We start from the raw sequence: 25,255 nt of genomic DNA, 5'->3' as shown, positions 1-25,255 counted from the left end.
CACTTAGGTGTATGTGTACATTGATGTCCACATGAGTGTGTGGTTTAATGGGTATGCGTGTGCACACTATGTGTGCGTCTGTGTGTGTACCTGAAAGTGGGGTTCGTTGAGGATGCGCGTGAGCTCTGCTGCGGTGTTGCTTTGGTGTGTGAAGGGACTCAGCTCTCTGAGGATCTCCTCGACCAGCTCTACATTGTTGTCCCTCACCGCCTCCAACCTGGTCTCCTCCAGACTCTCTGGCTCCTACGGGACATAAGAAAACACACACACACACTTATTATTTTATTTGAATACATATTTGAAATACAAATGTATACATATTAAAGACATGCTCTGGAACATTTTCTATTTGAAATCTCCCGCTTTAGGCTGGGTGTGTCAATGTGTAGTTCATACATGCATAATCTATGAGCAGAATTACTGTTTCACCTCAATAAGCTACGAAATCCCTAGTTTGAAAGCGACTATTTTTCTGTAAGCTGTGCTGCAACATTTTCCCACGTGAGTCTGCCCCTTGCCATGTGAGTGACAGCTAACAAAATGCACACACTTTTCAGGACCACTTTTGGCTCGTAAGCGCCACTTTCAGAACTACTGGCTAAAAAGTATACAAAAGTACTGGAGAATCTCTTTAAGATGTAAATAAATATATTTCAGAATGGCTTTCAGTTCTTTAAAAATAGTAAGTACACATACTTTGCACCTTAAAATATATATAAAAATCTTTCAAAATCATTGAAACTTTTTTTGCTCTCATAGACTTTTATCTGATTAATTAAGTATTTTTCATAAAAGTAGAGTGGAAGCCATTAATATTTCACAGAGTCTCCAAGATCCGCCCAAAATGTCCTTACTGGCTGGCTGACTTTCCCTTTGAAGTTCATTCACAGAGGGAAATGAGTTCAAAGTCAGCTGATCATGTCTTTAATGTAAAAGCAGATGCTTGAAAGTAATTATTGAGAGAATTAGTGGACATTAACAACTGAAGGGACGGGCCAGACACGACCCTGGGTTCTGGGACTGAGTGGCATCTGGCACGAGCCTGGAATTTAGGCTTCCAGCCCAGTGGTTGTCATAAGAGCAGATTTAGGATCAATCTATCCTTCTTTAACGTAAACTTACCATGAAGAGGGATTTAGCAAATCTGTACTGGGATCAACACTTAAAGGCAAAGTGACCCACCTACACAGAGTATATGGGCCTCACTGCCAGACCAATTTAATTTAAACTTTTTTTGGAATCATGCCACCTGGTGGACTAGTAGTGCACCTACACCTTAAATCTGGTTCATTGACAAGCTGTGGTTCAAGGCAAATCAATATGTCAGGCCTCCCTTAGAAGTGCTAATTTTAGTCTGGGCTGTCACTTCTCATTTCCCCTGTAGGGGAGAGCCTGTGTGTGTGTGTGTGTGTGTGTGTGTGAGAGAGAGAGAGAGAGAGAGAGAGAGAGAGAGAAAAAAACTCCTCTCATCATCTGACATCAAAGCGGTCCAGCAGCAGTCAGTAGTGCTGGGGCATGACAGTTCCACATCCTCAGATGTCGACATAGTTTGAGATCATATTACCCTCTTCAAGAGACTACCTAATCTAAATCATTTAATTTACTTGCCCCAACTAATCATGAATAAATGAATAACAAAATGATAAAGACCCGTTGTGCTCTTAAAAAGATCTAGCCTTTGTTCCAAACCATTTCCAGCAACAGTACCCAGATACTTCCCCTTTAATCACTGAGCAAGACTTAGTAGCCTTTGTTCCAAACTAACCCCCTGCATTTCCAGCAAGAGTACCCAGATACTTCCCCTTTAATCACTGAGCAAGACTTAGTAGCCTTTGTTCCATACCAACCCCCTGCATTTCCAGCAAGAGTACCCAGATACTTCCCCTTCAATCACTGAGCAAGACTTAGTAGCCTTTGTTCCAAACCAACCCCCTACATTTCCAGCAAGAGTACCCAGATACTTCCCCTTTAATCACTGAGCAAGACTTAGTAGCCTTTGTTCCAAACCAACCCTCTGTATTTCCAGCAACAGTACCCAGATAATTCCCCTTTAATCACTGAGCAAGACTTCAATTAAAAGGTGCAAAACCCTTCTCCTTGGGTACCATTAATTGAACAAAAGGCTAAACACCCAATTTATTTCCTAAGCAATTGAATGATTCCCCTTTCTGTCTCCTTTGTTTACAGCTGTGGTTTCCTTTTCCCCTCAGACATGGAGAGATTGTAATGACTTACAGCTTTCACTGCTATTTTCATTTGGTAGTAAATCATCTAACGGATTTGCAAAGGTTGATGCGTCCCACCTTTTTTTTAAATGCATGTCAACAGAAGGGGGATATCAGTTGCAATTACATGCTGTGATGCCTCTCACCTTTTGTAAAACGTTTACATGGCATTGTCTCTGTTGACATACAGGGTTGTGAGTTTGTAAAGGCTTGAATGAGTTATAGCTTCTGGGAACGTGCAATGTATTTTTGGAGCTGGAATTTCTTGGTTTTAGGACTGTGGGCCTTATTCAATCACTCTCTCTGGTGTGTGTGTGTGTGTGTGTGTGTGTGTGTGTGTGTGTGTGTGTGTGTGTGTGTGTGTGTGTGTGTGTGTGTGTGTGTGTGTGTGTGTGTGTGTGTGTGTGTGCGTGCGTGCGAGCGAGTGTACATGCGTGTGTGTGTATATGTGCGTGTGTGTGAGTGTGTGTATGTGTGTGTGTGATCCTACATACTAGGCCTACATATTTCACCTTTCTCTGACTCACTACAAGGCTCTGTGTAGGCCTGTGTGTGAATAGGTCTCTTTCTCTCTGACTTACCACGGGGCTGTCTATGATGCCTTTGAGGAAGATGAGGTCCAGGTCATTGGCGGTGGTGGAGCTGTTGCTGTCACTCAGGGTATCCAGGACCTGAGGGGGTACCACTATACACAGAGACACAGAAACAGATTCAGAGGAAGGAGTTACACCCAGCTTCACACAGAGACACAGAAACACAGACACAGATTCAGAGGAAGAAGTTACACCCAGCTTCACACAGAGACACAGAAACACAGATACAGATTCAGAGGAAGGAGTTACACTCAGCTTCACACAGAGACACAGAAACACAGATACAGATACAGACAAATTAGTTACACCCAGCTTCACACAGAGACACAGAAACACAGATACGGATTCAGACAAATTAGTTACACCCAGCTTCACACAGAGACACAGAAACACAGATACGGATTCAGACAAATTAGTTACACCCAGCTTCACACAGAGACACAGAAACACAGATACGGATTCAGACAAATTAGTTACACCCAGCTTCACACAGAGACACAGAAACACAGATACAGATTCAGAGGAATGAGTTACTGTCAGAGTGTGCGCAACTGGTCGAAAGAAGGCAGGTGCAGGAGAGCAGAGATGAGTGCACAGGCACACTTTATTCAGGCAGAGGTAAAACAGCCAGACGCAACTGCGTCACAACACTCTGGCCCAAGGAACAAAGCGATAGCGCACAAATACACAAAATAGTACAAATAACCAACCCACGGGTTATAACAATACACGGCGCAAAACCAGCCTGAAGCGACACACACGTAACGAAAAAACAAAACTACTCACAGACATGGGGGGAACAGAGGATAATATACATGTAGAGTAATGAGGGGATGTAAACCAGGTGTGTGGGAAAACAAGACAAAACAAATGGAAAATGACAGGTGGAGCGGCGATGGCTAGAAGATCGGTGACGTCGAATGCCGCCGAACACGGAGAGGGACCGACTTCGGCGGGAGTCGTGACAGTTACACCCAGCTTCACTTAGAGACACAGTAACACAGATACAAATTCTGAGGAATGAGTTACACCCAGCTTCACACAGAGACACAGAAACACAGATTCAGAGGAACGAGTTAGACCCAGCTTCAAAAAGAGACACAGAAACACAGATACAGATTCAGAGGAATGAGTTACACCCAGCTTCACACAGAGACATAGAAACACAGATACAGATTCAAAGGAACGAGTTACACCCAGCTTCACACAGAGACACAGAAACACAGATACAAAGGAACGAGTTACACCCAGCTTCACACAGAGACACAGAAACAAAGACACAGATTCAGAGGAACGAGTTACACCCAGCTTCACACGGAGACACAGAAACACAGATACAGATTCAGACAAATTAGTTACACCCAGCTTCACAAAGAGACACAGAAACACAGATACAGATTCAAAGGAACGAGTTACACCCAGCTTCATACAGTGACACAAAAACACAGATACGGATTCAGAGGAATGAGTTACACCCAGCTTCACACAGAGAAATAGGACTAATTCATGACTGACCCTTGGAAAGAGGAAAGACTTGCCCTTTTGCGAAGGCAAGTTAAACTTGAAGTTAAAGTTTTGGAGGAGTTATCACATTTCTACTGCCAAGGTTCAGGTTTTCCGGACAACCTTGAATGGATCATCCGTTTTATCTGTATCTCATAAAACCTTCAGCATGCAGCTAAATGTATAAAGCAAACCTTTGTTTTACAGACTTCCAACTCAATTTACAGCCCAGTCATCAAGCTCCCCATTAAACAAGATTTGTAACTGTATGCTGTCTCTGCATTTCTGCACCCAGCTATGAGACTAAGCTATGAGTGACTAAGCTATGAGTGACTAACAATGTCATACATCTATATGACATCAACATGTCGTTAGCATGTCCCTCTCCAGTACAGGATATAAGGACTGTGAAAATAGATATACATATAGTTAGTTAGTCACAATCAATGGCCGTATCCTATAATGTCATAGTATCTCATACGTGGTTTGCCCAAGTTGCCCATCTTCTGCTGTTGATTAAAAACAGTCAATTTTGTGGTAGCTTTGTCACAGAGAAAATACAAGTGCTCATACAGTATCTTCTCTCTAAATCACTGCTGGGTAACATCCGTGTATCTTAAAGGGGCAATCAACAGTTAAAAAAAGTGTTTACCAACCACTGTTTCAGTAAAAAGCTGAGGGGAGGAGGCTGGAGAAATGTTACCACTCTCCCATTCATAGACAGAGCTATGGATGCAAGGACTGACCATCCATGATATCACAATTATAGTGTTAACCATGTTTTGAGGTTAAACAGTGTTTGTTTACATTTATTTTGTTTAAAAACATTGGAGTAAAACAGGCATATTTTGGGTTGTGATGGGGCACGGCAGTTGAACTAAGCTCATGAGGCATTTCTAAGTTATATTCTTCAAGAATCCATGGGTACATATAATTTATTTATAAGTAAACAAATGGATGTAGCAACTGCAGATTGCCCTTTAATGTCAAGTGTGACCCAAGACTCCCTCCACCAAATCCCAAAACTTATGCAGGAAAAGATGGACAAGCAGTGAAAAATGGGTCTACTTCTAGGAAGTAACAGTGTCAGTTCAATCTCCATTTAGGGGACACATTATATGGCTTCATTAAAGTAGTCATTTTCTGGCTGCGGCATTGAGAAACTGTGGGTCTTAATGGCTGTGTGGTGTGTTTATAGATGTGGGTGTCATATAGAACATGGGGCGGCCCCATTTATCAGAGCTACAGAGACAGGAGATGGGTTGGGTAAGGGAGGAGGAGGTTGAGGGGCTGGAGGAAGGAAAGGAGGGATGGAGGGAGGAAAGGAAAGGAAGGGAGAGGAAAACAAAACTCACCATGCTCGGTGCCAGTCGACGCCACAGGCATGTCGAGGCTTTAGTCAAACTGTGTCAGCTGCCGGCAGAGAGGAGAAAGAAGAGAGAGAGAGAGAAAGAGAGAGCGACAGAAAGACAAAGATAGAGGGGGGGACATTAATAAACATTTAGTTTAATAAAAAATGTATTTGTATTGAGAGTGTTCCCTCATGTGTGCATGCATGTGAGCCAGAACAAACATCCATTTTGAATGAGGTCATCAGAGCTAAAATGTATGGTCGAGGCCTTCACAGGTCAAAATTTTTTGACCTTTTCAGAAATGGACCTCGGGTTTTCCCGTCCGGACCCGATATGCATAAATTCATTAAAAAAATATAAAACCCATCCCGAACAGACCCGAGGACAACTAGACCCTTTCCGTATAGACCTGGTCGGTTCCAGACCCGGTCCGAATGAGGGAAGCAGCAGAAAAATCTATTTTTAAGGTACTTAATTAACCGGAGCTGATAAAACATGAGGGAGAGAAGGTAGAGAGAGGAGCAGGGGCTGTGCTGTGTGTGTAGGTTACGAGCGAGTGACATATTGAACAGGGAGGAGGGGGGTAGACGAGAGACCAACCAAGCCGACTGGCGCTATAGTAGACTAATAGCTGCCATAGCTCGGTTATTTATCATCCAACATGATTATTTAGTACCGGTTTTGGCTGCATCAAACCGGGAGAAGCTAGTTAAGCTAGTTAACTAGCTAGGCTAATTGAGGTGGCTGCATGCCCTTTCTCGTCCTACACAGTTACAAACAACAACAAGTCCATTCAGAATATACAGTGCCTTGGCACACTATTCAGCCCCCTTGGCATTTTTCGTATTTTGTTGCATTACAACCTGCAATTTAAATAGATTTTTATTTGGATTTCATGTAATGGACATACACAAAAAAGTCCAAATTGGTGAAGTGAAATGAAAAAAATAACTTGTTTCAAAAAATTCGAAAAAATTACAAATGGAAAAGTGGTGCGTGCATATGTATTCACCCCTTTGCTATGAAGCCCCTAAATAAGATCTGGTGCAACCAATTACCTTCAGAAGTAACATCATTTGTTAAATAAAGTCCACCTGTGTGCAATCTAAGTGTCACATGATCTGTCACATGATCTCAGTATATTTACACCTGTTTTAAAAGGCCCCAGAGTCTGCAACACTAAGCAAGGGGCACCATGAAGACCAAGGAGCTCTCCAAACAAGTCAGGGACAAAGTTGTGGAGAACTGCCTTTCTAAAGTCTTCGATAGCCAAGTTAACAAACAGATGACTGGCCATTTCGAATCCCACCGTACCTTCTCCGCTTTGCAATCCGGTTTCCGAGCTGGTAACGGGTGCATCTCAGCCACGCTCAAGGTACTAAACGATATCATAACCGCCATCAATAAAAGACAGTACTGTGCAGCCGTCTTCATCGACCTGGCCAAGGCGTTCGACACCGTATTATTATTATTATTATTATTTTTGTACAATATATTTATTGGCATTTCTTTTTTTACAATTTAACAATCAGAAAAATATGACACAGATAAAGCCCCGTTATTCCTTCCACCTACACAAAACACCATGCTACATGGGGGCACATCGTGCAAAACCCTTCCCTCCCCAACACAGGAACACCCCCCTCCCTCCCCTCTACCGGTAATCGCTTCACTGATTAACAACAAAAAAAGAAACAGAATGACTTTCACATTCCATGCTAGAAAATAAATTATTCAACACAAAAACAAATAATAATAATAAATTAATGAAGAAGGTAGTAATGAGGCAGCTAGAAACTGCTGAAAGTCCCCCCAGACATCAGTAAATTCAAATGGTTTATTACGTAAATTGTATGTTATTTTTTCAGATAGAATATAGGAAGTTAGTTATTTTAGCCACATCTGCTTGCTTGGCGCAGTGTCACTCTTCCATATAATAGCTGTGTATTTATTGGCTGCAATGGCTGCCAATTTAATTAATCTGGTTTTGCTACAAATATTAACTGGTATAACAGAATCATCTCCAAGAAGAATATGGGAAGGATCTAGTGGTACCGTCATATTAGTGACCTGTGATAAGATCTGAATAATGTCTTTCCAATAATTGCTTAGTTCAGGGCAGGACAAAAACATATGCATAAGTGTGCCCACTCCCATTTTACACCTTGGGCAAAATGTTGAATATTTAGAATTGATCTTTTACATTCTCTCTGGTATAAAATAGACCCTATGTAAAATATTGAATTGCATCAACTTGTGCCTTGTGTTAAGTGAAAGACGCTGAGCATCTAAAAAGAGCTTTCCCCATTTCTCATCCTCAACAATGAGACCAAGGTCATCATGTCACTTCATGCAAGCTTTCAGAGGTTCATCATTCCCCAACAGAGCTTGAAGCCCAGAGTACATGTAAGAAATTAAACCTTTTACCCCTTTCCTTTCCAGCCACAGTTTATCAGTTACAGGTTTACTCATGGGCTGAATCCTACCTCCCTTCTGAGTGGCAATATAACGCCTAACCTGTAGGTACTTGAAGAAATGAGTTTGAGGTAATTGAAAATGAGATGCCCGTTGTTGAAAGGATAGTGTTCACCTTCTCTTTAGAGATTACCAAATGTTTTAATTCCTTTGTTGAACCAAGAAAATGTAATACCATCTCTCAGGGCTTTAGGTAAGATGGGGTTATTATAGAAAGGTGTTTGTTCATATATAGATCTAAGCCCTTCTGTTTGTTTACAGACTTCAATCCATATATTTAAAGTGTTTTTAATGAAAAGCTTGTTTATGAGACCTAGCAAAGCTTTAGGTGGGCTAATATAAGGTATAGATGCCAATGTAGCAGGGGTCAGACACTCCTCCTCTATCTGTCTCCAAGAGGGTGAACTTGTATCTTGCCATACCCACACAGCCTTTAACTGAGATGCCCAGTAATACGACAGGAAGTCAGGTAGAGTATGTCCTCCTTCTGAGTATGGTTTGCATAAAGTTGTGAGTTTCACTCTGGGGGGGTTTCCCTTTCCACAGAAATGAAGAAACCTTCCTATTAAGTTGTTTGAAAAAAACTTTGGGAATAGGAAAGGGCAAGGTTTGAAAAAGGTGTCACGCCCTGACCATAGAGAGCCTTTCTATTTCTCTATTTGGTCAGGTCAGGGTGTGATTTGGGTGGGCAATCTAGTTTTCTTATTTCTTTGTTTGGCCGGGTATGGTCCCCAATCAGAGGCAGCTGTCTATCATTGTCTCTGATTGGGGATCATAGTTAGGCCCTTTTCCCACCTGTGATTGTGGGATCTTGTTTTTGTGTAGCTGCCAGTGAGCAGCCCAGTACGTCATGTTTCGTTTCCCTTCTGTATTGTTGTTTGGTTTCACTTCATTAAAGGATGTGGAATTCCATGCACGCTGCGCTTATTTACGATAGGGAGTTTGAAGACAGTGATCGTGACAAAAGGTACAAGAATGTTGGTAATATATTCATCTTTACACAATTTACCTGCCCAATAAGGGAAATTGGTAAATCCCGCCATCTATCCAATTCTTCCCCAACCTTTTTGAGAAGTGGAGTATAGTTCAGTTGATATGTCTTAATAATTTCAGAAGGAATTTGCAATCCAAGATATCATTTTCTGTGGTTTCCAAGAAAACGGCTGGTCTAACATTGGGTTCTGCATAGCTGCCCCGTTAAAAGGCATAATTATACTCTTCGATAGGTTTATTTTATATCCTGAAAAGATCCCATATTCTTTCAGGATGTCAACTAATGTTCGGAGTGAAATTTCTGGTTTAGCAAGGTAAAGCGAAATGTCATCGGCATATAGCGAGACCAGATGTTCACGCCCACCTATACGAACACCATGGATGGATGGACGAGATCTTAAAGCTTCTGCCAGTGGCTCTATAGCCAAAGAAAAAAGGAGCGGACTAGCGGGACAACCCTGTCTTGTGCCACGTGATAGGGAGAACTGTGAGGAAATGTTTTCATTAGTCAGGATCTGAGCTACCGGACATTTGTACAGGAATCTAATCAGACCAACACACTGAGATCCAATATTCATCCTCTGTAAAACTTCAAACAGGTTGTTCAAGTCTATACGGTCAAAAGCTTTTTCCGCATCTAATGAAGCCGCCACTACAGATTCTTGGTCATTCTCTAAATAATGCATAATATTAAATAATCTTCTGATATTATCAGGAGATGAGAGGTTTCTTACAAAGCCTGTTTGGTCCATATCAACCATGTCCGGAAGAACCTTATCCAGTCTAAGAGCTATGAGTTTCGCAAGATTCTTGTATGAAGTTTTCAATAGAGATATTGGTCTGTACGACCCACAAAGCAGAGGATCTTTCCCAGGTTTTAACAAAACTGTGATCAGTGCCTGTTCAAGTGTGTCTGGGAGCTTTTCTGTCTCTATGGCATAATTAAACATACTGCAAAGAGGCTCAATTAGTTTGGGTAAAAAGGATCGATAGAATTCAATAGGGAATCCGTCTAACCCTGGTGATTTTTTACACCAGCAGTGTTGAAAATGGATTCCCTAATTTCCTCTGAGGTAATCTCTTTCTCCAAGTGCTCTCTATCCTCATCAGTTAAAGTTTGTAAATTGAGTTTGTTCAAAAACTCATGCATTGTGGCAGGGACATCCCCTTCAGACTTGTATAATGTTTCATAAAACTCCCTGAAGACTAGATGAATTTCCTCAGGACTGTGAACAACTGTGTTATTGGGTAGCTTAATAGAGCTAATAACTCTACTAGCATCCTCTCGTCTTATCTGCCAAGCAAGCAACTTTCCTGCTTTATCTCCATGTTCGTAGTAGTTTTGTTTTGTTCTCCTAAGAGCATTTTCCGCTTTATGGGTCATCAGGGTGTTATATTCCAATCGCTTTGAGTCTAATTTTTGTAGAGTTGTCACGTCCTGGGCAGTATAAGGTTAATTGTTTTGTAGTTTGGTCAGGACGTGGCAGAGGGTATTTGTTTTATGTGGTTCGGGGTGGTGTGTTTGTGTAAAGGGTGTTTGATTTAGTATTTCCGGGTTTTTGGTTGATGGTCTATGTGTTTGTATTCTATGGTTAGTCTGGTGTGTGTGTTTCTATGTTTGGTTAATTGGGGTTGGGACTCTCAGTTGAAGGCAGGTGTTGTCTATCTGCCTTTGATTGAGAGTCCCATATATTAGGGTGTGTTTTTTGTGTTTTTTTGTGGGTGATTGTTCTGTGTTGAGCCTATGCTTTGCAGACTGTCAGTTTATCGTTCATTTTCTTGTTTGTTGTTTTTGTATTCGTGTTGATTTAATTAAATGTTCAAAATGAACAACTGCACACCTGCTGCGTATTGGTCTACCTTTTCTGATGACGATTTCGCATTATCGTCAGAAGACGAAGATACTTGTGACAAGAGTTGAGTCGTCAAATGTTACAACATGTTCATTTTCCAGATCTCTAATTTCATTCTCTAACGAATCTACTCGAGCCTTATACATCTTATACATCCCATAAAATTAGGGGGGAGGCAGAGTTGTTATTGGTGCTAAAAAACATGTCTATATGAGTGTTCAGAAATGTTACAAATGTGGGATTATTTAGTAAGTATGTGCCAAACCTCCATCTTCTTGGCTGTGCTCTACTGACTGGTACTGAAGCCAGCAGGGCAGAATGATCTGATATACATCTTCGTAAGTACTTACACCCAGTAGTTAAACTTCCCTTGGCTGCAGGAATAAGAAATAAGTCAATTCTAAAGTAACTGTTATGGACAGGGGAGTAAAATGAGTATTCTTTAACCTTTTGGTTGTGAAATCTTCATAAGTCTACAAGTCCAAAATGTTTCATTTCTGCCTTTAACATTTTAGCTGCCTGTGTGAGGTTGATACTATTAGAGGAAGATCTATCACTGGAAGGGTCCAGTACCAAGTTAAAATCCCCTGCCATTATGATCTCTGATGGGCACGTTAACTTCAAAAGGATGTCTTCGTAAAATTTAGGATCATCATGGTTAGGCCCATACACATTCACAATGGTAATAAGCTCAGTGTTAATGAAACCTTGAATGATCACAAACCTACCCCCTTTGTCTTTAATATGAGATTGTATCTGAAAGGGGCAATACTTATTTATGAGTATGGCCACCCCTCTTGCCCGAGAGGTGAAAGATGAATAGTACACTTGACCCACCCACTCTCTCTTCAGTTTATCATGCTCAGAGTCAGTCAGGTGTGTCTCCTAAAGAAGAGCTATATCAACCTTATGCTGCTTTAGATAATTCAGAATGCGTTTGCGCTTGACTGGGCATTTAGAACCCCTAATGTTAAGTGTCATAAATGTATAGTTCTTAGGTGCCGACATCTTTAAAGAAAATAAGAAATAGGGAAAAGGAAAGAAACAAAATTGCATTGAGTGTATACAACTTGTACAAAATGAAATTATGAAAGTATAAAGTAGTTAACATCTTGTGAGCTAATACCCTGACCCTACCACAAACCCACCCAACCCCCTCCCCAACTGAGGGAGTTAAAGAACCCATATCCTTAGACGCTAGTCTTTAAGCTAGATGTACCTGCTATGCATAGCATCGCTCAAATTAGGTTAATTCTAAATGATATGCATATGGAATTAGAAATACATTGACTGTTCCTTGTAGCATGACAAATATTGTTAGTCAAGTAACAAAATACAATTTGATTACAACAATAATGACCGGACTATTTAGCCCCACTTGAGCATGTCTCAACAACAACAACAACAAAAACCTCAGGTGCGTTCATAGTCACCAACAGAGCCTACCCGCACACCCAAATGTCAACCAATCGGCATTCCCCAATGCGCCCTGAAACCTGTGCCGCGCGGCGACAAAAGCGATGACCACAGCAGGTCAGGAAAAAAGACATCAAGCTATAAATGTACAGTACAGCTATAAATGAAAACCTTTACCAGACGATAACTATCATCTCTCAAATATAAAACTGGGACAAGTAGTTAAACAATCACCATCCTCCTGAGTTCACCCTCCCCCCCAATAATATTATATATACACACATGTACGCACATACACAACTGTAAAGCTATCAGCTAGCTGGCAATTAGGCGGCCAGCCAGTGTGCAGCTTATCCCTGCCTCGGTATCATTAACGCTAGCATACATCTCTAACAATAAACAAGCCAGCAAATGTAATAGTAGCTAAAATTCCCTGAAGTAATATTAACAACATATGTCGCTAGCCATCTGACTTGAAACCCAGTCAAAACCCACATAACTATTTAACCAAACCTGACTGGACCTCTCTGCGTAAAATAAAAGTATACAGCAAAAATGTAACTACCTGGTATAGTGTGGATGTATAGTAGCTATAGCTACACCCTTGTAAACTTAGCGTGCTGGCTAAATAGCACAGCCAACATTAGCTATGATCCAACTTTACCTCGCCAGTCATTATCACGCTAGCCATCTGGCCAGCCAGCCAGCCAGTCGATCATATGAGTCATTTTGTTGTTTCTTCATGTGCTAACAGTTCACTATCCATTGTATCCAAGTTCAAAAGAGAGTTCCTCGGGGTGTAGTAGACGTGAACAAGTCTGGAAGTTCTTTCCTCATGTATGTTTCAACCATTTTCACAGAGTCAAATGTGCGCTCATCATTCTTGGTTTCGATCCTCAAAGTCGCTGGCTAGCGCAGGCCGTATGCCAAGCCAGCCTGATGCAGAACTCTTGTGTAGTATTGGAGAAAGATCCAGAAAGATCATGATTCTGGCATCTCCGTACTTGAGCTCTCCCTTTGCTCGGGCAGCAGAGAGGATGCGAACAGTGTCCTGGTACTGTAGAAATTTAATGACAAATGCCCTGGGTGCAACATGGCCAGGCAGCCGCCTCCGATGGGCCATCTCGATCTCCAGTGGGTGGGTGGGAGGGGGTAGATCCAGAATTTTGGGAATTCATTCCTGTAGAAAGGAGATCGCGTCTTTTCCCTCCATGGCCTCCTGGAAACCTTGAAGTCTCAAATTCGAGCGCCATTGGACATTTTTGTAATAAATATGTCCTCGAGTTTAGAGATGGCATCTTCCAACTTCTTGTATTTTTGGTCCACTTCCACATGGACGTCCAGGATGGCAGCCTGGTGGTCAGCATGGTCTTTTTCTAACTTTGTCACTCGTCCCTTTGTGACTTTCTGGTCTTCGTGGAGTTAATCGACCAGTACATCAATTTTGCTGAGGCGTTCAGAAAGTGTCTCTTGGATTTTTGTTATACCCTTCTCCATCTCCATTCTGAACCAGGCTGGTGCTTCTTCCGAGCTATCATCTGCCGAGGCCGAAGAAGGGCTGTCAGAGAGGAGCATTTTTCCATGCTTTGTCTGAGGCTTTGACATATTGGGCATCCTTTGCTTTGGCGACACAATAGATGTTTTAACTTCTAACTCACTATGAACGAACAGGTAAACCGTGTCAAAATGGCTTAAAATTGTTCGAAAGTTCGAGGATGCTACGCAGATGCGTCTTGTTAGAGCTTCGCCATTTCCGGAAGTCAATCACCACATTCTTATTGGCAGACTCAACAGCCTTGCTTTCTCAAATGACTGCCTAGCCTGGTTCACCTACTACTTCTCAGATAGAGTTCAGTATGTCAAATCGGAGGGCCTGTTGTCAGGACCTCTGGCAGTCTCTATGGGGGTACCACAGGGTGCAATTCTCGGGCTGACTCTGTACTCTGTATATATCAATGATGTCGCTCTTGCTGTGGGTGACTCCCTGATCCACCTCTACGCAGACGACACCATTCTGTATACATCTGGCCCTTCTTTGGACACTGTGTTAACTAACCTCTAGACGAGCTTCAATGCCATACAACACTCCTTCCGTGGCCTCCAACTGCTCTTAAACTCTAGTAAAACTAAATGCATGCTTTTCAACCGATCGCTGCCCGCATCCGCCCGCCCGACTAGCATCACTACCCTGGACGGTTCTGACTTAGAATATGTGGACAACTACAAATACGTAGGTGTCTGGCAAGACTGGAAACTCTCCTTCCAGACTCATATTAAACATCTCCAATCCAAAATTAAATCTAGAATCGGCTTCCTATTTCACAACAAAGCCTCCTTCACTCATGCTGCCAAACATACCCTCGTAAAACTGACTATCCTACCGATCCTCGACTTCGGCAATGTCATTTACAAAATAGCCTCCAACACTACTAAGCAAATTGGATGTAGTCTATCACAGTGCCATCCGTTTTGTCACCAAAGCCCCATAACACCCACCACTGCGACCTGTATGCTCTCGTCTGCTGGCCCTCGCTACATATTCGTCGCCAGACCCACTGGCTCCAGGTCATCTATAAGTCTTTGCTAGGTAAATCTCCGCCTTATCTCAGCTCACTGGTCACCATAACAACACCCACCCGTAGCAGGCGCTCCAGCAGGTATATTTCACTGGTCATCCCCAAAGCCAACACCTCCTTTGGCCGCCTTTCCTTCCAGTTTTCTGCTGCCAATGACTGGAACGAATTGTAAAAATCGCTGAAATTGAAGACTTATATCTCCCTCACTAACTTTAAGCATCAGCTTTCTGAGGAGCTAACCGATCGCTGCAGCTGTACACAGCCCATCTGTAAATAGCCCATCCAATCTACCTACCTCATCCCCATTTTGTTTTTATTTACTTTTTTGCTCTTTTGCACACCAGTATTTCTACTTGGACATCATCATCTTCACATCTATCACTCAAGTGTTAATTTGCTAAATTGTAATTACTTCACTACTATGGCCTATTTGTTGCCTTACCTCCTCACGCCATTTGCACACACTGTATATAGACTTTGTCTATTGTGTTATTGACTGTACGTTTGTTTATTCCATGTTTAATCTTGGCCAGGTTGCAGTTGTAAATGAGAACTTGTTCTCAACTGGCCTACCTGGTTAAATAAATGTGAAATAAAAAAAATAAAAAGGGTTGGGTTATAAAAAAATATCCGAAACTTTGAACACGGAGCATGGAGCACCATTAAATCCATTATTAAAAAATGTAAAGAATAAGGCACCACAACAAACCTGCCAAGAGAGGGCCACCCACCAAAACTCATGGACCAGGCAAGGAGGACATTAATCAGAGAGGCAACAAAGAGACCAAAGATAACCCTGAAGGAGCTGCAAAGCTCCACAGCGGAGATTGGAGTATCTGTCCATAGGACCACTTTAAGCTGTACACTCCACAGAGCTGGGCTTTACAAAAGAGTGGCCAGAAAAAAGCCATTGCTTAAAGAAAAAAATAAGCAAACACGTTTGGTGTTCGCCAAAAGGCATGTGGGAGACCCCCCAAACATATGGAAGAAGGTACTCTGGTCAGATGAGACTAAAATTGAGCTTTTTGGCCATCAAGGAAAACGCTATGTCTGGCAAAAACCCAACACCTCCCATCACCCCGAGAACACCATCCCCACAGTGAAGCATGGTGGTGGCAGCATCATGCTGTGGGGATGTTTTTCATCGGCAGGGACTGGGAAACTGGTCATAATTGAAGGAATGATGGATGGCGCTAAATAAAGAGAAATTCTTGAGGGAAACCTGTTTCAGTTTTCCAGAGATTTGAGACTGGGACGGAGGTTCACCATCCAGCAGGACAATGACCCTAAGCATACTGCTAAAGCAACACTCGAGTGGTTTAAGGGGAAATATTTAAATGTCTTGGAATGGCCTAGTCAAATCCCAGACCTTAATCCAATTGAGAATCTGTGGTATGACTTAAAGATTGCTGTACATCAGCAGGAACCCATCTAACTTGAAGGAGCTGGTGCAGTTTTGCCTTGAAGAATGGGCAAAAATCCCAGTGGCTAGATGTGCCAAGATTATAGAGACAGATTCCAAGAGACTTGCAGCTGTAATTGCTGCAAAAGGTGGCTCAACAAAGTATTGACTTTGGGGGGGTGAATTAGTTATGCACGCTCAAGTTTTCCATTTTTTTGGTCTTATTTCTTGTTTGTTTCACAATAAAACATATTTTGCATCTTCAAAGGGGTAGGCATGTTGTGCACATCAAATGATACAAACCCCCCAAAATCTATTTTAATTCCAGGTTGTAAGGCAACAAAATAGGAAAAATGCCAAGGGGGGTGAATACTTTCGCAAGCCACTGTAAAGTAGCAGCCTATCTGTTGGCTCTTGGTCGTTGTAGCCTATCCTGCTCCTTTAACTCCGTAATTTTAATTCCATCTTCCATTGATTAGGTATCTCCTGACTTTTGCCCCACATAAAGACTCCATGACTGTAGCCTATTGACGCTTTGATGACTTATGATTGGCCAACAACCACAAGCAACATGCGCCACTCTCATGAAAAGCAAAGCGCAGCAGCATAAATTACGCAATTTCTCTTTGTCTTTACTACAGTAGTTGTGTTCGGATCTGTATGGGTCCTTCTGGACAAGTCAGTTAAAATTACACATAACCGAGACCCGACAATCATATCAGATCCGACCCAGACCCGGGACATTATTTAGAATTCTGGATCCGAACCCGCTCGGTCCCAGATCGGGTCTCAGGTTTTCGGGTATAGGGGGATCCATAAAGACCTCTAATGTACAGTAACGATACACATTTATACCAGCATAGAATCCAACAGGTGCATTTGGGCATTTTTCTTAGTATAATATTCACCAGCAGGGAGCGCTGTTTTCCCATCAGCAGATTATATTCAAGTTTGAACGATGGACGACCAATAAGCACTGATGTTTCCTTGACTTATATACACTGAGTGTACAAAACATTAGGAGCACCTTCCTAACATTGAGTTGCACCCTGTTTTGCCCTCAGAACAGCATCAATTCGTTGGGCATGGACTCTACAAGGTGTCGAAAGCGTTCCACAGGGATGCTGGCCGATGCTGACTCCAACGCTTCCCACAGTTGTGTCAAGTTGGCTGGATGTCCTTTGGGTGGTGGACCATTCTTGACACACACGGTAAACTGCTGAGAGTAAAAAATCCAGCAGTGTTGCAGTTCTGGCACCTACTACCATACCCCGTTCAAAAGCACTTAAATCTTTTGTCTTGTCCATATTTTTGCATATTAGCTAAAGGTCTTCATGAATCTACTTGTACCTGAATACCCGAGGCCTGATCCAGGAACCGAGCAGGTAGCTTGTTGTTGTTGTTGGCCAATCATAAGTCATCAAAGCAGCAATAGGCTACAGTCATAGCCTCCATGTGGAGCAAAAATTAGGAGATAGCTAGCTTAACGTTAGCTAGCTTAACTAACTTCTCCCGGTTTGATGCAGTCAAGACAGGTACTACGTAATCATATTTGATGATAAATAACCTAGTTATGGCAGCTATTAGTCTACTATAGCGCGAGTCGGTTTGGTTGGTTGCTGTCTCTCTCTCCCTCCCTGCTCCCGTTCCACTTGCTCACACAGTACGCCCTCTCTCCCGCCTGCTAGAGTAGCACCTCTCTCTCCCTCCTCTCCCACGTGCTTTATCAGCTCTGGTTAATTAAGTAGCTTTCCTCGGATCAAATCGGACCGGGTCTGGATCCAACCAGGTCTATACGAAACGGGCCTAATAGTCCTTGGGTCCGTTCAGAATGGATCTGTATATAAACAGGTTTTATTTATGCATGCCAGGCTCGGTGGGAAAGCCCCAGTTCCATTTTGGAACGTGAAGATCTCTAATCTCAGCCTTTGTTTTGGATTTCTTCTAACCCTTCGATGGCGTGCGGGTATCTATTCTCACAAGACAATATAAGGAGACATGAACAAGAGAGAAGGCCTGCGCCGTCACAGACAGAGTGGGCTTCTGGTGTAGCTAATTCATGGTATCCATGACAACAGGCTCAATGTATGGTAAGAATGGAGAGGTAGGGGCAATAAAGGAGAACAAAAAGAGAGAGCAGCGGCCCCACCCCACTTCAGCACCACCCCACCAAAACACTGTCTCACCTCCCGAAGAGGAGAAAACCATGCACAGAGTTCCTGTATATGTTGAATTCTGAAAGGAAATGTTTTAGGAGAGAGAGAGAGAGAGAGAGAGACAGAGAGAGAGAGAGAGAGAGAGAGAGAGAGAGAGAGAGAGAAAAGAGTGGGACATTAAGAAGAAACAAGACAAGGAAGGAGAGGGAGACAGAGTGAAAGAGACAAAAAGGAGACAGAGAGGGAGGGAAGACAGATAGAGCGAGAAATAGAGACAGAGAGGGTGAGAGTGAGACATACATACAGCAAGAGGAGAGAGTGCATGAGAGAGTAAAATTAAAGGGAGCGAGAGTAAAATTAAAGGAGCAGAATAAAGAGCAGAAAATCCTACTTAAGCAAACAATAATACGAGCCTGAGGCGGCAGACAGACAAATCAGGCAGACGAATGTACTCTACCAACACACTTGCTGTAAGAAGCCATTTTGCTGCTTCAAAGTGTTTTGATAACGTCTGCTAGAAAGATATCGGCCAGATTCCCCTCATTGACAGACTCTTCTGAGGCAACAAGACAGGCAGTAAGACATGAGGAGTGACTCTTGAATGACTCACATAGATTACACCTGCTTCTACCATTATTACAGTTATTACACTTCTGTATTGGATATGTATTTGTTTAATTTACAAAACAAACAAAAAATGTATATATATATAAAAAATTATATATATATATATATATATATATATAAAAATTATATATATATAATTTTTCTTTACTATTATAGATACTACTCTTATTCTTGTCGCTGTTGTTTTCATAATTGTTATGTGCATCACTTCACTTTGGCAACATTTACTTTTTCATTCAAGCCATTGAAACGGCATGAACCACAACACAGTTTAAAAGCTCTGGAACTCAGACCCGTTTGTCTCTCACAATCGCCGACCAGGAAACCCTAAGGACCCCTCTACAATTACAGTCAAGGACAAACAAAGTAAGGATTTACATTAGCTTAACTTTCAAGTTAATTGTGACAAAATCCCTGTAGTTAGGATTCAGGCTACTTTGAACATAAGGGAAAGCATAAAATGTGTGTAGCCGCAAGCAAAAGATTTAGCGACAAACAAAGGAATCGGTATGACGACCACAAACTCTCCTGACCACAAATGTTTCTTCTCTCGTACTGCTGATCTAAAGTCAAAATAGAGAACCATTGCTGCTGAAACATTTTTAATTAGTGACCCTTGAACTCAGGTAGCCTGTTAACACATCCCAGCCTGCAAATCCACATGTCCCAGTCCCTTTGCGTTACAGGTCTTGTCAGAGGGCAGTCATGTGGTCAACAACAACACACTGACCAACAGCAGACCCATTACACAACACCGGTGACGAGTGGCTTTAGGCCTACCTATTACCCCCACAAAACTTTGTTGAGGCATATTTTCCCAAAGTAATGACAGTTGACAGTTGGTTTGATTTAAAATAGACAGTTGGTTTGATTTAAAATAGACAGTGACACCAATTACATTTGATTAGATGGACACAACTAATGAATGTGATAAGGAGTGAAATTGTCATTGCTCATCTTCAAATAACATTTCATTTCAGAAGAAATGTATGATTTGTCAAAACAGTCATAAAAGAAAATATACTGTATCTGTAAAATGGTAAGAAGACATATATGTCCTGTATCAGTGAATCCAGCCATACAGTATCTGTCCTGTGAAATATTTCATTAGATGTAATGGTGATCCAACTTCCATGTGTGAGCTTGGCTGCCGATGGCGATGGCTACCTTACATCCATCCCATAGTAAGACAGCAGCTCTCCTTTCCTCTCTGTCCGCTGGTCTTTTCTAATAAGCTAGGGTTGAAAATAGCCCCACTGTAGGCAGAGCCACAGCAGACACACACACAGATGCATGCATGTATGTACAGTGTACATATGCACGCAAGCATACACACACACACATGCACGCAAGCATACACACACACACATGCACACACACACAGACATACACACAGAGGTCCAGTCCAATAAAATATACAGTATGCCAGAAACCACAGGTCCCCCATGATGCTATTCTCACACCAAGGTCTGAGTGTGGTCGATCTGGTCGGCTTTATTTGCACACACTCTGACTGATAGACAGAGCTGCTGTATAACACATCTCCTAAGGCTATCGACCGATAGATCTGTGGTCAGACAGTCCTAGCTCCCGTTAGGGCATAATCACCTTTTCCTTTTTATGGGCGGCCAGCTGAGGAGGCTGGAAGGCTGCTTTGTTTCCCCACCTATAACATTGGCATGAGTGGTGGAATGATGGAACAGTGTGTGTGTGTGTGTGTGTGTGTGTGTGGTGTGTGTGTGTGTGTGTGTGTGTGTGTGTGTGTGTGTGTGTGTGTGTGTGTGTGTGTGTGTGTGTGTGTGTGTGTGTGTGTGTGTGTGTGTGTGGGAGCTTAGATTAATCCCGATCCCTTTCCCTAAGCATCATTACTGGTCACTATGGCGGCTGCAGACTGTACTAGCACATTGTCATAGCAACTGGCTGACGCGGAAGAAAGGAGGCAGTCCATCTCATACAGTGCCTTGCAAAAGTATTCACCCCCCTTGGCGTTTTTCCTATTTTGTTGCATTACAACCTGCAATTTCATAGATTTTTATTTGTATTTCATGTAATGGACATACACAAAATAGTCCAAATTGGTGAAGTGAAATGAAAAAAATTACTTGTTTCACAAAATTATACAAACATTTCAACGGAAAAGTGGTGCGTGCATATGTATTCACCCCCTTTGCTATGAAGCCCCTAAATAAGATCTGGTGCAACCAATTACCTTCAGAAGTCACATAATTTGTTAAATAAAGTCCACCTGTGTGCAATTTAAGTGTCACATGATCTGTTACATGATCTCAGTATATATACACCTGTTCTGAAAGGCCCCAGAGTCTGCAACACAACTAAGCAAGGGGCACTATGAAGACCAAGGAGCTCTCCAAACAGGTCAGAGACAAAGTTTTGAAGAAGAGCAGATCAAGGTTGGGTTATAAAAAAAATATCCAAAACTTTGAACATCCCACGGAGCACCATTAAATCCATTATTAAAAAATGGAAAGAATATGGCACCACAACAAACCTGCCAAGAGAGGGCCGCCCACCAAAACTCACGGACCAGGCAAGGAGGGCATTAATCAGAGAGGCAACAAAGAGACGAAAGATAACCCTGAAGGAGCTGCAAAGCTCCACAGCGGAGATTGGAGTATCTGTCCATAGGACCACTTTCAGCTGTACACTCCACAGAGCTGGGCTTTACAGAAGAGAGGCCAGAAAAAAGCCATTGCTTAAAGAAAAAAATAAGCAAACACGTTTGGTGTTCGCCAAAAGGCATGTGGGAGACTCCCCAAACATATGGAAGAAGGTACTCTGGTCAGATGAGACTAAAATTGAGCTTTTTGGCCATCAAGGAAAACGCTATGTCTGGCACAAACCCAACACCTCCCATAACCCCGAGAACACCATCCCCACAGTGAAGCATGGTGGTGGCAGCATCGTGCTGTGGGGATGTTTTTCATCGGCAGGGACTGGGAAACTGGTCAGAATTGAAGGAATGATGGATGGCGCTAAATAAAGAGAAATTCTTGAGTGAAATCTGTTTCAGTTTTCCAGAGATTTGAGACTGGGACGAAGGTTCACCTTCCAGCAGGACAATGACCCTGAGCATACTGCTAAAGCAACACTCGAGTGGTTAAAGGGGAAACATTTAATTGTCTTGGAATGGCCTAGTCAAATCCCAGACTTCAATCCAATTGATCCAATCCAAAAATAATTTTGCTTTGAAGAATGGGCAAAAATCCCAGTGGCTAGATGTGCCAAGATTATAGAGACATATTCCAAGAGACTTGCAGCTGTATTTGCTGCAAAAGGTGGCTCTACAAAGTATTGACTTTGGGGGGGTAAATACTTATGCACGCTCAAGTTTTCATTTTTTTGGTCTTGTTTTTTGTTTGTTTCACAATAAAAAATATTTAGCATCTTCAAAGTGATATGCATGTTGTGTAAATCAAATGAGGCAAACCCACAAAAAAATATATTTTTTTTATTCCAGGTTGTAAGGCAACAAAATAGGAAAAATGCCAAGGGGGATGAATACTTTTGCAAGCCACTATACGTCCCTGGATACCTACAGAGAGGTAGGCAACCAATGGGATGTACCGCTTTGTACCCCTCCCCTTTAATGCACATTCACTCTGCTGCGAGGCTAGGCATTGTGTAAGAAGGAGAAGGTGGAGATAGAGAGAGAGTACATCTAGAGACATCTAGGGGCAATATGGTTAATCAATCCATAAAGCCGCTTATAGATGTGGTGGCTTGTTTGGCTTTTATGCACAAAATGTCACCGAAGAGTGTATACATGGGGGAAGATGAATCTAACACAAAAATTAAGCAACGGTTGGAATGTCTGACCTAAGCCATGCTCAAATTATTTAAATAAAATGTCCCTTTTTAGGAGCAAGTCTGTGTGTGCGGATATTTCTTCTGCATTTGCATTAGATTATTATGTGTAGTCAGCAATTTCCATGGCAGAATGCCCTTTACATGATTTTGTACCATAACTTGGCAGATACAATGGCATCTAATATTGATGACTTGTATGCTGAATTATGATTCTGCCAAACAGTATGAAATAATATAAAAAGTGTAGCTTTTATATTTTAATCATGTATTTGAGCCCTTAGCAAAGCAGTAACCGTTACATTAATTAGACAAACAATAACTAGAAGAGATGTAGCTTATTTGAACATGGGTGCAGGCCAGTAACAATATATTTTTTGTTTTCTAATGTAACATATCCTCCCAAATGGCTATGGCTAATGAAGGTGCCATATAGATTGCAAAATACTTGGGAAGAGATTTTCGATCTACCAGTTCCATGGCACATGGTTTATGAACTGATACACAAAACAGCGCTGGATTCAAAACTTTTTTCAATATAAATTATTATACAAAATTCTTGCAACTAATAGAATGTATATATAGATAGATAGATAGATAGATAGATAGATAGATAGATAGATAGATAGATAGATAGATAGATAGATAGATAGATAGATAGATAGATAGATAGATAGATAGATAGATAGATAGATAGATAGATAGATAGATAGATAGATAGATAGATAGATAGATAGATAGATAGATAGATAGATAGATAGATATATTGCTGTGAAGAGACAGAGTAATTAGCTAATTTGTTTTGGTACTGTCCATATGTAGCTAGTTTTTGGTCGCAGTTTCAGGAATGGCTGAATGGCTGAAGAATTGCAACATTTACCTGGCGCTAACTCTGCAAATAGTACAGCACTTTTGGGGCGGCAGGTAGCCTAGTGGTTAGAGTGTTGGGCCAGTGACCAAAAGGTTGCTAGATTGAATCCCCCAGCTGACAAGGAAAAAATCTGTCGTTCTGCCCCTGAACAAGGCAGTTAACCCACTGTTCCTAGGCCGTTGTTATAAATAATAATTTGTTCTTAACTGACTTGCCTAGTTAAATAAAGGTTATGTGTAAAAAGTAACTATAAAAAGATAACTATTGTAAAATGTACTCTATCTGTAAAACTCTTAGCAGAAATGTATATCTTTAATTTACAATATGTAGAATCCATGAGAATAGAAAGGTTCAGAACTTTTTGGTAAATAGAAACTGGATGTTGTTCAGAGATAAATGGGTGGGGTTGAGTGGAGCTGAAGGATGGGACTAAAAACAAACAAAAGATAACTATTGTAAAATGTACTGTATCTGTAAAATGTATATAGTATGTATAAGCTGGAAGTAGAAGCCTAATTGTCCATTAGTTTACTCCAATTAGGGGAGGGATGGTAGAGTTATGGGAAAATAATACATTAAAATATATAAAAATGTATATACTGTATATGTATGTATCATTTATATACACTATATATATTTACTAACAAAAATATGGGTGATTGGAAATGATGCAGACATTTACATTGGTGGAAGCCACAATCTATCGGCAATATTAAAGCTGATCTACGACCTAAAATAAAATACAAATGAACGAAGGAGCCATAATTAGCTTATTACAGGCTAATGCTATAGCTAGTTCCACTCATCCTCTTGTCTTGAGACAGACAGTAGTTAGGAAGTTGTGGTGTCTGGAGGATATCTGGGGCAGAAAATGCCCATAGAATCAATGATAGCAGCAGAGCCTGCACTCTGAGGTTGATTCTCTGCCAGTCAGCATGGTGTAACGAAGCCGTTTCTCTCTCCACTGTTCATCTGCGTTGAACTGATTTCGTTTTCCCCCTGTGCTATCATCAATTGGATGGAAAATAACCTAAAAAAACTTTAGAGAGCACCCAAAACATCCACTTGCTTTTTCTACTATTGTACCTATTTTATCTCTTGGCATAAAGAGATCCTGCTTACTGTACATTATTCCCCTACTAAACCAGCTCAGTAGCTCTACTACTAAATTGTAACCTTGCTACCACATCACCTGCCACAGTGCTCCTAGCCGGTGGTAGATAATATGCAAGCTCAGCAATAACACACAGATCCCTAGGGAGGTTTCCTTCATCACCTCCCTCCTCATGTTGACTCATATTGGGGGGTTACGAACCATAGGGCAGGCAGTCCACTTGGGTAGTTAATATCCTCTTTCCATTCTTCTCCATCCCGCCATCCCTTTGCCT

At 41.7% G+C, this 25,255-nt stretch overlaps 1 protein-coding gene across 1 annotated transcript in view; it reads right to left on the bottom strand.

Moving 5' to 3' along the window:
• The window catches only part of LOC106607467 (MAGUK p55 subfamily member 2), a 38,720-nt gene that overhangs the window by 11,522 nt on the left and 1,943 nt on the right, over positions 1-25,255 (bottom strand). The window contains exons 2-4 of the mRNA XM_014204447.3: positions 5,677-5,734; positions 2,807-2,910; positions 91-243 (exon numbers count right to left, since the gene is read on the bottom strand). Of these exons, the coding sequence (XP_014059922.1) occupies positions 91-243; positions 2,807-2,910; positions 5,677-5,707 (288 nt within the window). The 5' untranslated portion in view covers positions 5,708-5,734. The remainder of the gene's footprint in view (positions 1-90; positions 244-2,806; positions 2,911-5,676; positions 5,735-25,255) is intronic.

Source organism: Salmo salar, chromosome 06, assembly GCF_965601325.2.
Source record: "Salmo salar chromosome 06, fSalSal1, whole genome shotgun sequence".
Classification (NCBI taxonomy): Eukaryota; Metazoa; Chordata; class Actinopteri; order Salmoniformes; family Salmonidae; genus Salmo; species Salmo salar.
This window is presented reverse-complemented; position numbering and strand designations above follow the sequence as displayed.